The sequence below is a fragment of the Heloderma suspectum genome, chromosome 3 (assembly GCF_057233095.1).
Source record: "Heloderma suspectum isolate Gila_16-S chromosome 3, 16-S_ref, whole genome shotgun sequence".
NCBI classification, from domain to species: Eukaryota; Metazoa; Chordata; class Lepidosauria; order Squamata; family Helodermatidae; genus Heloderma; species Heloderma suspectum.
Genome location: NC_139460.1, coordinates 41,134,549 through 41,147,793, shown reverse-complemented (window position 1 = coordinate 41,147,793; position 13,245 = coordinate 41,134,549). Strand labels below are relative to the sequence as shown.

Genomic DNA, 13,245 nt, shown 5'->3' with positions numbered 1-13,245 from the left:
TTCTCAAACTGGGGAGAGGTAATGAACAGGGTACTGCAGGTCTCAGTCCTGGGCCCGGTGCTTTTCAACATTTTTATTAATGACTTCGATGAGGAGTTGCAGGGAAAGCTTATCAGATTTGCAGATGACACAAAATTGGGTGGGATAGCTAATACCCTGGAAGACAGAAACAAAATTCAAAGTGATCTTGATAGACTGGAGCACTGGGCAGAAAACAACAGAATGAAATTTAATAAAGATAAATGCCAAGTTCTGCACCTAGGAAAAAGAAACCAAATGCACAGTTACAAGATGGGCGATACTTGGCTCAACAATACTACAAGCGAGAAGAATCTTGGAATTGTTGTAGATCACAAGCTGAATATGAGCCAACAATGTGATGTGGCTGCAAAAAAGGCAAATGCTCTTTTGGGCTACATTAATAGAAGCATAGCTTCCAAATCATGTGAAGTACTAGTTCCCCTCTACTCAGCACTGGTTAGGCCTCATCTGGAGTACTGTGTCCAGTTCTGGGCACCACACTTTAAGAAGGATGCAGACAAGCTGGAAAGGGTTCAGAAGAGGGCAACGAGGATGACCAGGGGACTGGAAACAAAGCCCTATGGGAAAAGACTGAAAGAACTGGGCATGTTTAGCCTTGAGAAGAGAAGACTGAGGGGAGATAGCATAGCGCTGTTCAAGTACTTGAAAGGTTGTCACAGGATCTCTTCTCTGTCATCCCAGAGTGCAGGACACGGAATAATGGGCTCAAGTTACAGGAAGCCAGATTCCGGCTAGACATCAGGAAAAACTTCCTGACTGTTAGAGCAATACGACAATGGAACCAATTACCTAGGGAGGTGGTGGGCTCTCCCACACTGGAGGCACTCAAGATGAAGCTGGACAGCCACATGTCGGGGATGCTTTGACTTAGATTCCTGCACTGAGCAGGGGGTTGGACTCGATGGTCTTATAGGCCCCTTCCAACCCTACTATTCTGATTCTAACTCTAAGAACTTTCAGAACAAAATATTTTAGATTCTTGGTTTCATAAAATCACAATGTTTAGGAATGAAAGGACCTCACTTTAAGCTAGTCACCACTCAAAATGTACAGGATACAATGACTAAAACTGGAAACTGTATGGGATTTTCCAATGTACTCAACTTCTTACAAATAGCAGGAACTCTTTCTAAACTACAATGGTTAAATGATTTGGCTCGATACCATCCTTCAAAGGAACAGCAATATACAAACCATGTACTCTACCACACCTGCACAAGTGTCAATTCAATGAGTCAAAGGTGACTCATAAATTGCTAAATTATTTATTTCCTGTTACACCTATTATTCTTTTAGTTGGTTTCCCACCCAATTTTAAGTTAGGCAAGCCTTACTAGCTGATGAAAACTTGTAAGACCACATTCAGGAAAACAGTTAGGGCACTACTGATCTATTTTTATAAGAAGGATCTTATCCATCCTTCCCTTGCCCACCCCCCCCCACCCACCCCCCACACACTGATGATGGGAAAAAGTATTCTTATTTGTTTTTGTGCCCTGCAAAAGTGTGCTTCTCTATGCCATTCATTCTAGTAAAAAGTATCATTATGGATCCTTTATAGCATTTTTACACTAGTTTTTTTACACTATGTGACTATTGTTATACATGATTAAATTGAATGACCCAATGTATGTATGTATGTATGTATTTATTTGATTTGTACCCCACCTTTCTACCAAGAAAAATGGCACTCAGTGTACTAGGTATTTATGACAAATGCATACATTCGATTGCTTATTGAAAAAAATGTGACGTGTTGATGAGATTGCTATATTTATTAAAGGTACAAAAAAGTACAAATATTCTTACAATACACTGGGTTTGATCCATGACAGAAGGGCTCCACTCATGGAAGATGACTTCACCTGATTTTGGGGGATTCCCCATGCCCATCACACCCCATTCAGTGGAATCCTCCAACTCTGTATATTTTTAGGAGCTAGAGAGCCTGCCATGGGGAGGAAGATGTGGGAAAGTCTACTTCTGCCAGCCCAGCTGCATGTCCCTAAATTTGGATCCAACCCATTGTCTGGGTGTAGATTTTTCCATCAATTTGTAAAGATCACTGATTATATCCAAGAGTAGGTCTTTAAACCTTGCTGAGAATCTTGTCTGACATACTGAAATGTATCTCCACCTAAGAAACTGAAATGATGAACTGACATATTATAACAGTTCTTGCATTTTGTTTGTTTGTTTGTTTACAAATAAACTATCAAATCAAGGTTTTGGGTTTGATTCCTGGGCTTGATTTATCTGCTAGGCTGAGGGTTCAAAGGCAAGCCATATAATTCAAAACTCAATGGAATTCTGTTTTTCAGTGGAAGGGCTCTTTTAATGGGTTGGCATCTTTATCCTCAGCCAGACCCTGAGTACATCTGCAGCTTCTTCTGCCTGTTCCCCATGGATGGAAGAATTTGAAACTAGGATTAAGACATCAACTATTAGGGAATAGAAAACTCTGCAGCAAATAGCTCTACATATCCCGGATAAGGTGTACTCTTTTATGGATTTTTATTGTATGTTGCTCTGGAAGCACAGTATGGCTGAAAAGTAGGGTATACATAAATAAACCAGTTTACAACACCAACTCAATAGATAATGTTTAGTGACATAAGCTATTCAAACACCTTCCATACAAAAATTACACACGTGCACACACACCATCCCCTCCATGGATCACTGCCTTGTTGTGGCGAAGGGGCTTGCATAACTCAGTGAAGCCATAAGCTATGCCGTGCAGGGCCACCCAAGATGGACAGGTCATGGCAGAGAGTTCTGACAAAATGTGGTCCACTGGAGAAGCAACCCACTCCAGTATTCTTCCCAAGAAAACCCCATGGAACGTATCACAAGGCTAAAGAGCGCAGGACAGGAAGGCCTGGCGTGCTATGGTCCATGGGGTCACGAAGAGTCGGACACGACTGAACGACTGAACAACAACAACACACACCATATGTATCTAAACAACCTTTTAAACTAAGCTTATGCAGGTCCAGAAGGGTGGTTCAGACAGATATGCAACAGGCTATCTCCTCTGTTCTCACTCTACATCAGAGGTGGTTTAATGAGCCAAATCACACCCAATACAGAGAAGTGGCTAGGCTCAGTTGGTCAGACTGTGGTGCTAATAATGTAAAAGAGGTAGATCAGAGCTCCGTGCAGGCCATGGCAGGTCAGATGAGGGCCTTGTGTTTGTGTGTCTTTCTTTTTTGGCTTGCACGATGGAGCCAGCTGGTGACTGAGTGCTGTGCCTCAGTGTCAGAGCACATGATTTGCATGCAGACATTCAAACCCCAGCCCCCCCCCCCCCATTAAAAGGATCCAGGGGGAACAGCACTGTGAAAGATTTCTGTGAGTAGGCAACACTAGGCTAGTTAGAGATCTGACTCAGGATAAGGCGGCTTCATAGATGTTCAAAATGAAACACAGAAAGAAAACACGGGCATAGAGAAAACTGGCCTCTTAGCTACTACATCTTTTAGCCAAGTTACTTGGAGTCATTAAAGATATTTTGAAAATCAGAAGACTGCGGGATGAATTTGTAATAAGGAAAGATAGGATTTCTGGGAGCCATATGATCACATTACTCATCTCTCAGTATGGTCTTAATCATTGGCTCTCGGAATCCTTGCACATTGTGTTGAATCCCTAAGCACACACGGAGTACTTCTCTGCATGTAAGAGAATGAAAAACCTCAGCAGATGTGGTATCATCATGCCCCGTATGTGCACTCTGTTTATGTGAATACAAATACTCAGGTACATTTGAAAGACCACCTTCTGCCATATAGGCTGCCGTGGTCTTTACATTCAGAGGAGGTGGCTTTGCTTACCGTAACAAGGCCTACTGATGTTCACTTAGTTGTGGTGTGGAAGAGGGCCTTTTTAAGTGTGGCGACCACCATGTGGAATGATCTCCCTATCAAGATCAGATGGGCTCCTAATGTGGAGCGTCTCCGCCATCAATTAAAGACATATTTGTCTGGGTGTTTTCCTGACAGCTAGCAATGCCAACTACCCTTGGTTAATTTAATGAAGTATTCTATTGTTTTAATCATGGTTTTATTGATGGGTTGTATTGTATTTTATTACAATTTTACTTTGTGAACCCTTGGTTCCCAGAAACCGCACTCCCTGCACCCTCCCTCACCCCCTCGTAGCTGGCATAGTTCTCTCTGAGCTGGCTACATCTCCACGTTTGGAAACGGAATGCAGAGATGAGGAAAAGGGGGCAGTCTTGAAGGCGGGGAGGAGACCATGGAAGCTGCTGTACAGCTAGCTATTCGGTCTCCAGGCCCCTTTCCTCCCCCTCCTTGAAGCTGGGCCTGGATGGGCAAAAACATCTGTCTAGGCAAAAATGCAGGGCAGCTAGTGCATGGAGGAGAGGATCTCTCCGCGCTCCAGCTGCCCTGCATAGGATAGTCGGCAGCCTCCGATTTTGGAGGCTGGTGACTATCCATATAGGATCGCGCCCAAAATAATTTTAAATCTCAAGTACATCTACTTGTTTGTAAGTTTCACTGCAGCTTATGTGACTTCTGTCCAAGTAAACCTGTTTGAGATTGGAGAGTACAGGTTTTTATTCAATATGTGTATCATGTATGATTTAGAATTATGAGAAGAAGTGGACATTGAATTAAGTGCACTTGACATAACTATGTCGATCTGAGCCCATGCAAAGCAAATTGCATTGGTTCAGGTTCCTAAAGTACTGAATAAAAAGCTGCCATTTTCCAAAGTCCAGATGTCCCCTCTGAACCTCTCCTTATCCTTGGAAATCTTGAGTAGGGCTTCTTAAGCACCTAGAAAACAGATGCCTTGGGCTCTGTAGCACCATCTTGAATCATGCCAAAAATCTGTGCTTTCCATATGGCCCTAAATAATACAGATCCTACCATACCTTATATTTACTTAGAAATAAGTAATGTTACTTTTTCCCCTAAGAAGGATAAGCTTTTTCCTTTCTTATAATATTAACAATGATAACCATCAAGTAGTTGAAACATACCTTTGAAAGATCTCTGAAGTTTCCTGGCAAGGTTAGATCCAACTCCTCTGATTCATAATTCGTTAACACCCATGGAAATACAGGATATTGGTTTAGATCATTATATGTACGTCCTGATAAAGACAGAATATTGTAGAATATATGGACCGGTTATTAAACATGACAATTTTACAACTGATAAAAACAGCAGTAACGGAATAATTTTTTTTACAACAGTATGATATCATATTTTGAGTTTCACCTGTTGGTGCGAAATAGCTATCCAAAACGATAGGTTGCCAACTGCATGCATTCTGTTTGTGGCCCTTTTGTGTAGAGTAAACATGTGTTCAGGGGAAGGGGATCATAGTGGCAGTCCCAACTCACCACTTCAACGTATTTGTCAACTCTTCTATGCATAGCCATTTCTCTCTGCTCAATCAGGAACGCTGGGGTGCCTAGTTCTGCAGAACAGCCAATGAACACGTGGAAATCAGGGTGGGTCCTGCCACTGTGATTCTACTTGCCTTCCAACACACATTCACTCAACCCCATTCAGTCACCTGCAGAGGACTTGAATGGAAATCCCAAGACATAAGACTTATTGCATGACTTAAAACTCGTGAACTCATTCATGAAGTCAAGCTCAAGAAAGTCGGCCATCCAGCCTGCCAGAACCGGCATCTTCTGCACACTTCTGCAATCCAAGCGTCAGAAACAGAGGAATTTCCCACTTGGTGGGCCACCAGATGTGACTGTGTCCATCTTGATAGTCTCAAATTATACAGCCCTGCCTTACCCAGTCTTTTCCTACCTTTAGCAATACCTCACACATTTAGGTAATGTGGCAAATATTTTAGCACTCTTGATACCCTGCAGGTCAGATGTGCAGGTTGTTTCAGCTTCCAATAGTCTCTGCCAATGGAAGAAGCAGTTGAAAGGAAGAGGTGCAAGATCAGAATATACACAATGCAATCTGCATTGCTTACTTCTCACATTCCTGTGTGTGTGCGCGTTTGTGTGTATGTGTGTGCATATGTGTGTGCGTGTGTGTGTGTATGTGTGTGCATATAAAAGAAACCTGCTTTTTCCCAGGAGACTTCTTGCATTTCCAGTTGCAGGCTGCAATACAGAGCCAGACAGGAGTCCAGAAAGGCACTGCCTGGGTGAGGCCTAAAAAGAAAACTGCTTTTGCCACACAGTCCCTGGTTGCTTGTACACAAGAATTTCTACAACGTTATCTCTTAGCTAAATAATGAACTGCATAAATGTATGCTGTTACTAGTGTACGTTTTACCTTTACTGAAGGAGCAGATTTTCTTCCAACTAGGCTTATAGAGATTAATGTTAAAGGCTGAATATTAAATATTGCAAGCCTATGACACTAATCTACTTGAACAATAAAAACGGAGGCACAGAAAATGAAATCTCAGAAATACTGAATATGTTTCTTCATTAAAAATAACTTTTTAATTAAACCATCCAATTTAATGTTTTTATATGGCACTTTAGTTTTGAAGGTAAAGTGATGTAGAGACAGCTGACAAAGAAATTATAACTGCAATTCCTTGGTGAAAATGTTAATGACAGCAAAATATTGTTTAATTAGATGATTGCAGCATCTGGATTAACACTCTTTAAAAGCGATGTTCCTGTGCTTGTCTGCTTCTTCACACTTTACAGACATTTTGTCATCTCTAGGTCATTAGGAAAGAATTTTTAATGGTTTTTCTAGAAGCAAGCAGTTCGAGTTACATCTAATTAGATGACAATAATAAGCCCAACACATGCAGTAGCTAAATATATACATAATTAACCAGTGAGGGCTTGTACATCACAGAGTAAAAATGTGGAAAATGCTAAACAGGAGGGGGGTGGGAGGAGAAGTGGGGCTGAATTCATTACCTGAATATGTCAATTTTCCACTAACATTTAAAACTACTTTCCATCCTAAATAAAGAAGGAATAGTCCTCATCTTTTATAGTGTATGATTTCCAGCTAACTAGATGTGCAAATATTATTTTTTTTTTACTAATTAGAGCTTTGACACTTTAGATGCTTTAATAAAGAAATACTTTCCATCTTTTACAGGACACGCTTTCCAGTCAAAGTCCATATAGTATTCTCCCTACTTCATATTTTCAGTTATGACAGATCAGGTGAATTACATTTTAAATACATTTTATTTTAAATATATATTGGTATGGAACATAATTAGCCTGCTAACTAAAAATAGATTTAAGAATTGCATAGAGACATAATTGTGGATTCTAACTTCAACCACTTGGCTTTTCCACCTTTTTCTGATTCTTGTCTTTTATTAAAGTGCATAATTATTAAACTTTAAAGTGATCATATACTGCTCGCTACTCTGAACATGAGAATTTCTGTTTGTATTTATTGTCTTTCACTACCTAGTGAGAAAGGTGACACTGCATCAATTAAAATAATGATCTCTCCTTCTCCTCCCTATAAACCAAGGAATCCCAGAGAATTGAGCGTAGAAAGACAACAGGCCAGTCAGGAAGTCTTACATCTACAAAAGGAAGACAAAAACCAGGGCAGGCAGAGTATAAAACTTAGCCTGACTGATAAGTAGCAGAGTGCCATGTTTACCTTTGGAAAAAAACACACAGAGCTGTAAACATGATGAAATATGTCCAGTGACAAGAGGGGCAGGGAAGAGGTGAAGACCTTAGGAGCAGAACGAAGTGGTGAGAAAGCAACTGGGTATGCTTGTCAAGATGAGAGTTCTCAGACTCAGAAGGACAATTTTGATTATAAACTGCAGATACAGTTAGGGAAGTGATGAGACTTTTGCATTAGAGAAGCCCTCACTGGTTACTAATTATATTTTTATTGGTGAATAGACTTTTGCAGTTTATTGACTGAATGAAGTTGCAATCCTATGCTCATTTACTGGAAACTACACCTCACTGAACTCAATAGGGCTTACTTTTGAGTAGACATGTACAGATTTCTTTTTAAGTGGATAAGATTAACAGCTGAGCAAGGTCTTCAAATCCATGACAATACGAAACATTTCATAAATAATACTGCAGATGTTTTGAGGGTGGTATGGCTCCACCAAATTCTATCATTGCTAGACTTGGAAAAGACAAGGGAGAACAGAGATCATTAAAGAAGACTAATAACGCTACCAAGCAAGGGGTTTTGTGCAAGGAGATATATTAGTCAGTCTTATGTGATACTGCATTCCCATCTTACTTCGTTAATAGACTAGAAGCGACTAATACAATGAATCCCATTTACACATCAATAATTTTGTTGAGTTTACTAAGTGCAGATTTAGATTCTCTCCCTAACCGTTATTACCATGCATGTAGGACTGCCGTGAGGGTTTATGGAGTTTCAAACAAATGTGGTGTTGGGGGCCTTACCACTAGGCCCTAGAAGGACCCATCCTCTTGTAAGCAATGTGGCAGGGTTGGGGCCAGGGCCAACAGTAACCTCAGGAAGCTCCTGAGGCAGAGGCAGGAGGGCAGGTGTTGGTTCAGTATCCAATGGGGTGCTTCTTTTCTGCCCCACTGATTCTGTCGCATGAGTGGTGAATCCCACCAACTGTGTTGTGCAACTGGGATCGACCACTTACCCAAGGAGGACTTAGCGCTTCCTAGGGGAAGCCCTGAAATGAGTGGACATGCTCATTTCTGGAAGGAGGCGGGTCGGCGGAACTCCTTTATGCAAGCTCTGCCAAGCTTCCTCATTCCAGAAACAAGCATGTCTACTTGTGGTGGGGGCTGCTTGTGCAACACAACTGGCAGGGAAGAGAATCGGCTGGGGTGGAAGCGACCTACTGGATTCTGCTCTTGCTTTGTGGGAGCTTCAGTTAAAGTGCCCCAGTTCCTTCCCCCTCTGGGCAGCCCTGTCTCCATGAGTGAAATGGAAGACCATGATGGTATATTAGCTCAGCCAAAATGAAAAAGAAATTACATAGACAAACAAATTGTACAAAGGATTAGGTTTTATGTTGATTTAGGAGCATCAATTTCAGTTAATTTAACTTCAGGACGTGGACAAAGTGCTTGGAGGGGTGCAGCCAACCATGTGTATTCTTGATCCTTGCACATCTTGGCTATTAACAACTAGCCAGTGGTGGGGTGGAATTGACTGGCTGGGTCCAAGAGGTGGCCAACTCTTCTTGAGAGAGGAGGTGACACCTTGAGAGAGGTGGTTGTGCATCTAGCCCTTAAGAAACCCTCTTTGCACTCAGGAGACTTTAACAACTGACATCCAGTTATTAATAGTTCTTGGGAACTGTCTTGGAGACCAACATCATGGGTCGCACTGATGGATGACCTTTGTTGGGAGAGAGACAGGGAAAGTGTAACCCTGTTGATACTCCTTGGTCTCAGCAGTTTTGTATACAAATGACCATGGCATCTTACTGGATCACTTCTGCAGGTTGGGTGTCAGAGGCACAGTGATATAGGGATTCTCTCCTATGTGCAGGTTCAGTTTCAGAAAGTGGCATAGGAAGGGTTTGCTCAACTCCATGACATTTGAGCTGTAGGGTCTCAAAATTGTCCGTCTTATCTCCCATGTTCTATAACATCTATATAAAGCCCCTGGATGAGATCATCAGGGCTTTTGGAGTGAGGCACCATCAGTATGCTGATAACACCCAGTTCTATTCCTCTATATCATCTGACATGGTGAAGCTGCACAGGTGAGGCTGTGTAGGTGCTGAACCAAGGTCTGGAGTCAGTAATAGGCTGAATGAGGGCCAATAAATTCAAACTGAATTCCAACATGAATTCCAACAGGCCTTTTTTGTAGGTGGTTCCCATGTCCTGGAACTGAGTGTACAGCCTGTTCTAAATGGGGTTGCAATCTCCCTGAACAAGCAGATGTGTAGCCTGAGGGTACTCCTTGATCCAGCATTGACACTTGAGCCTTAGGTAGCCTAAATGATTAGGAGTGTCTTTTAATGGCTTGGGTTGGATTATCAGCTACGGTTGTTCCGGGATGGGAATAGTCTTGCCACAGAAGTTCATGCTCTGGTAAACTCTCAGCTTACTGTGGTGTGTCATATGAGGGACTGACCTAGAAGCTTAAGCGAGTGCAGACTGTGGAGGCCAGAATAGTAACTGGTATGGACAGATGGAGTCATATTACACCAATTCTGAAAAAGCTGCATTGACTGCCTATTTGCTTCCAAGCCCAATTCAAGGTGCTGGTAGTTCCCCTTAAAATCCTAAACAGTTTGGGTCAAAATATCTGCAGCCTGCCTATATATTAAGACAGTCAGGGGTGGCTGCTCCCCAAGTAACTTGAGTATATTATGTGACAACAGAGAAGAGAACCCACTCTGTTGTGGTGCCCTGATAGTGGCATACCTTCCCCCATGGAGGTACAACTAGTGCTAAAACTGCAATTGTTTTGGTGTCAGCTCAAAACCTTTTTGTTTACCAGGGTATTTTAATGGGTTGTTTTTGTCTGTTTTATTGCATTTGCTGCCTTTTTGTCTGTAGCACGATGATGTGGTTCTACTGTGTTTCTACTGTATTATCTATTATTCTAGTAATTTTTGTACACTGCCTTGGTATCTGCAAAGATGAGAGGTGGTTTTAAAATGTATCAATCAATTAATCAATCAATCAATCAATGGGTAATAGCTTTGAAAACAGCATTGTTTGTACTAATTTGTTTCCCCTGGGAACAGGTGGAGCCATTCACACTGAATTCTGGGAGGAGTCATTGGCCAGTGTTTCAGTTATAGCTTTGGTCACAGGAAATGGAGGTCCTCATTAAAGATTAATTTTAATGGAGATCCGGAAGAGCTTTGCCTTCTGTCATTGAGACAGGCCTTGCCTGTGGAAAGTGCTGGCTTCTCCACCTGGATGTCTTCTGTCAGGAGGAGGTGCATTCCCAGGAGTCAAGTGCCCCACTAATACTAGGGAGAGAATATTACTCCTTCCCCACCAGCACTTTATTTGATGAGGAGGATGGCTGCTGACCTTCTTCAGAAAAAGATCTCCTGGGAAGGAGGAAGGAAGAGGGCAATTTTGGTCCATCATTGTCCACTATTCATTTCTGAGAAAGGACGGCTTTATGCAGTCTGCCTCCTTTTCAAAAGATCTGCCAAAGCAAAGCACTGTAGCTCTGACTTATGTCTCAGTCTCAGCCCTCCACTAGTGTAGATAGAGGGCTGAGGCTGAGACACAGTAGCTTAGCTAAAGCCACCCAGTGAGTTCAAGGCTAAAGCAATCTATGAACCATGGACTTTTTGGCTCATTTATTTAGGCTAGGGAAATCACAGAAATGAAACCATTGCTGTTTGGAGAGTTCTTTCATCTTAAAAAGAGTGGAATGGGGAGAAGTGGGGGTAAAGAAAACAGCTTGATAAAATGGCACTCTTCAATAATACTGGGCTATCAAATGGGCTTGTTAGGATTACTCATAGGAAGATAGTATATTGGGTCAGCTCATTGGTCCATCTAGCCCATTACTGTTGACACAGACTCAGTATATGAACACTCTAAAGTATCATATAAATGATAATGACGATGATGATGATAATAATAGTAATCATAGTAATCATCATCTAACACCTAGAAACATATGGAATGGGATATATGGTTGTATATAGTACTGTAGTAAATCCTTCACTATCAATCAACAAATTAATCATACTGACTCATTTTAATAGAACGCTGTCTAAAGGAAGTTAACATCATTGTATTCACTATTACGGTAGGTGATACTAATACCCAAAAATAAATTTAATGATATAGTACTATAAGAAATCCCTCATACTGAGGGATGTCATACTGATACTGATGAGTCATACTGACTCATTTTCAAGCGGAAATGTATCTTGTTTCCAATGTTTGCCTGGCCCAAGCCTACACATGACTTACTAACCGTGCGTTTATTGAATATGATGCAAAACAAATACCAATATATTTGCTCTGGCTTTTTTTCTTTCAGCAACCACTTAAAGCTCAGAAGACATTGAATGGAGTTTTATTCCACCTGAAAATTTACCTATGGTAATGTTTGTGTTATTTTCATATGCTGTGATGATATACTAACAGCGCAAAAGTCCTTGAATAAAATGTGGAAGCCTTCTATATGTCAAGCCACTCAGTGTGAGGAAGTTACAGTATCATGCATTAATTAGTGAAAAGCACCAATCAAATTGACCTCTCTTATTAATACAGAGAGAATGTTTTGAATTGCATGCCTAATTGTAATAATGGGATCTCATGCATTCCAGTTCAAAGTACTAAAAAAAGGGAAAGGTGCTGCAATTTAATCATAACACCACCCAAGTGACAACTGTACTAGGCAGAATACTACTATTATTTTGCTGTCTAGTTGCTGTAGCTAAGAATGACGAAGTAGCAAAATTACATTTTCCCATTATTATTTCCAGACACACACTGGCAATGGTTTGTTGACTCTAATAAAGCTTCAGACAAAGCTGTCAGCAGAGGAAATGGCAGAAGGAAAGCAAAGAACCACCACCACCACAATAAATAATCCTGAAGCCTGGGTGATAGGTTGTGCATTTTTTGATAAAATTTAATGTGAGTTTTTCAGAATCTATCATAGAGCTGCAGCTAAATTCCAGAGGGATAAGTGTATTCTATCAAGTCATGGTACTCAAGATTTTGACAAATATAAACATATTATGAAGGATTAAAGAGACAGAAGACTTACCTGCTATAGTATTCAGAAACATCAAGTATTCAAAGTTTGAAATCTCCCTTCGCTGCCACCGCTGAGTCATGTTGGAAGATTTATAAAGTTGACGGGGAGTGGCCAGAGAAATTCTCCTAGGAATTTAAGGTAAAGAATATATTCTAAGATTTGCTTCTATATTGAGACTTAATAACATTTTCAAACTTAAATTGTCTATTCTTTGTTCATGTTACCGTTGAAAAATACTAGCATGCTTCTTAGAAAAACCCTGTCATTATTAGAAAATGGTTATTAGAAGTATAATTATAAAATTGAATGTATTATATCAACATATAAATACAATAACTCTTTTTAATTCAATATAATTTACATAACTGTGCGTAACTGTGCAGAATTGTGACCTGGGCTGCAATCCAGCCAAATTAAAGCTAGTTCTATGGTAATTTAGTCTAACCCTCCATATTTATTGCCCAAGTTAAGGGGTTTCACTCTCATGATTGGCCTGATTTTGGCTCTCATGTGAATTTAACCTCTCATGAAA

The 13,245-nt window shown here is 40.8% G+C and overlaps 1 protein-coding gene across 2 annotated transcripts in view; it reads right to left on the bottom strand.

Annotated features, from left to right (window-relative positions):
* The window catches only part of NBEA (neurobeachin), a 595,906-nt gene that overhangs the window by 131,997 nt on the left and 450,664 nt on the right, over positions 1–13,245 (bottom strand). For both annotated transcript variants that reach the window (XM_084843013.1, XM_084843014.1), the window contains 2 exons: positions 12,723–12,838; positions 5,054–5,166 (listed from right to left, as the gene is read on the bottom strand). In XM_084843013.1, coding sequence (XP_084699139.1) covers positions 5,054–5,166; positions 12,723–12,838 — 229 coding nt within the window. The remainder of the gene's footprint in view (positions 1–5,053; positions 5,167–12,722; positions 12,839–13,245) is intronic.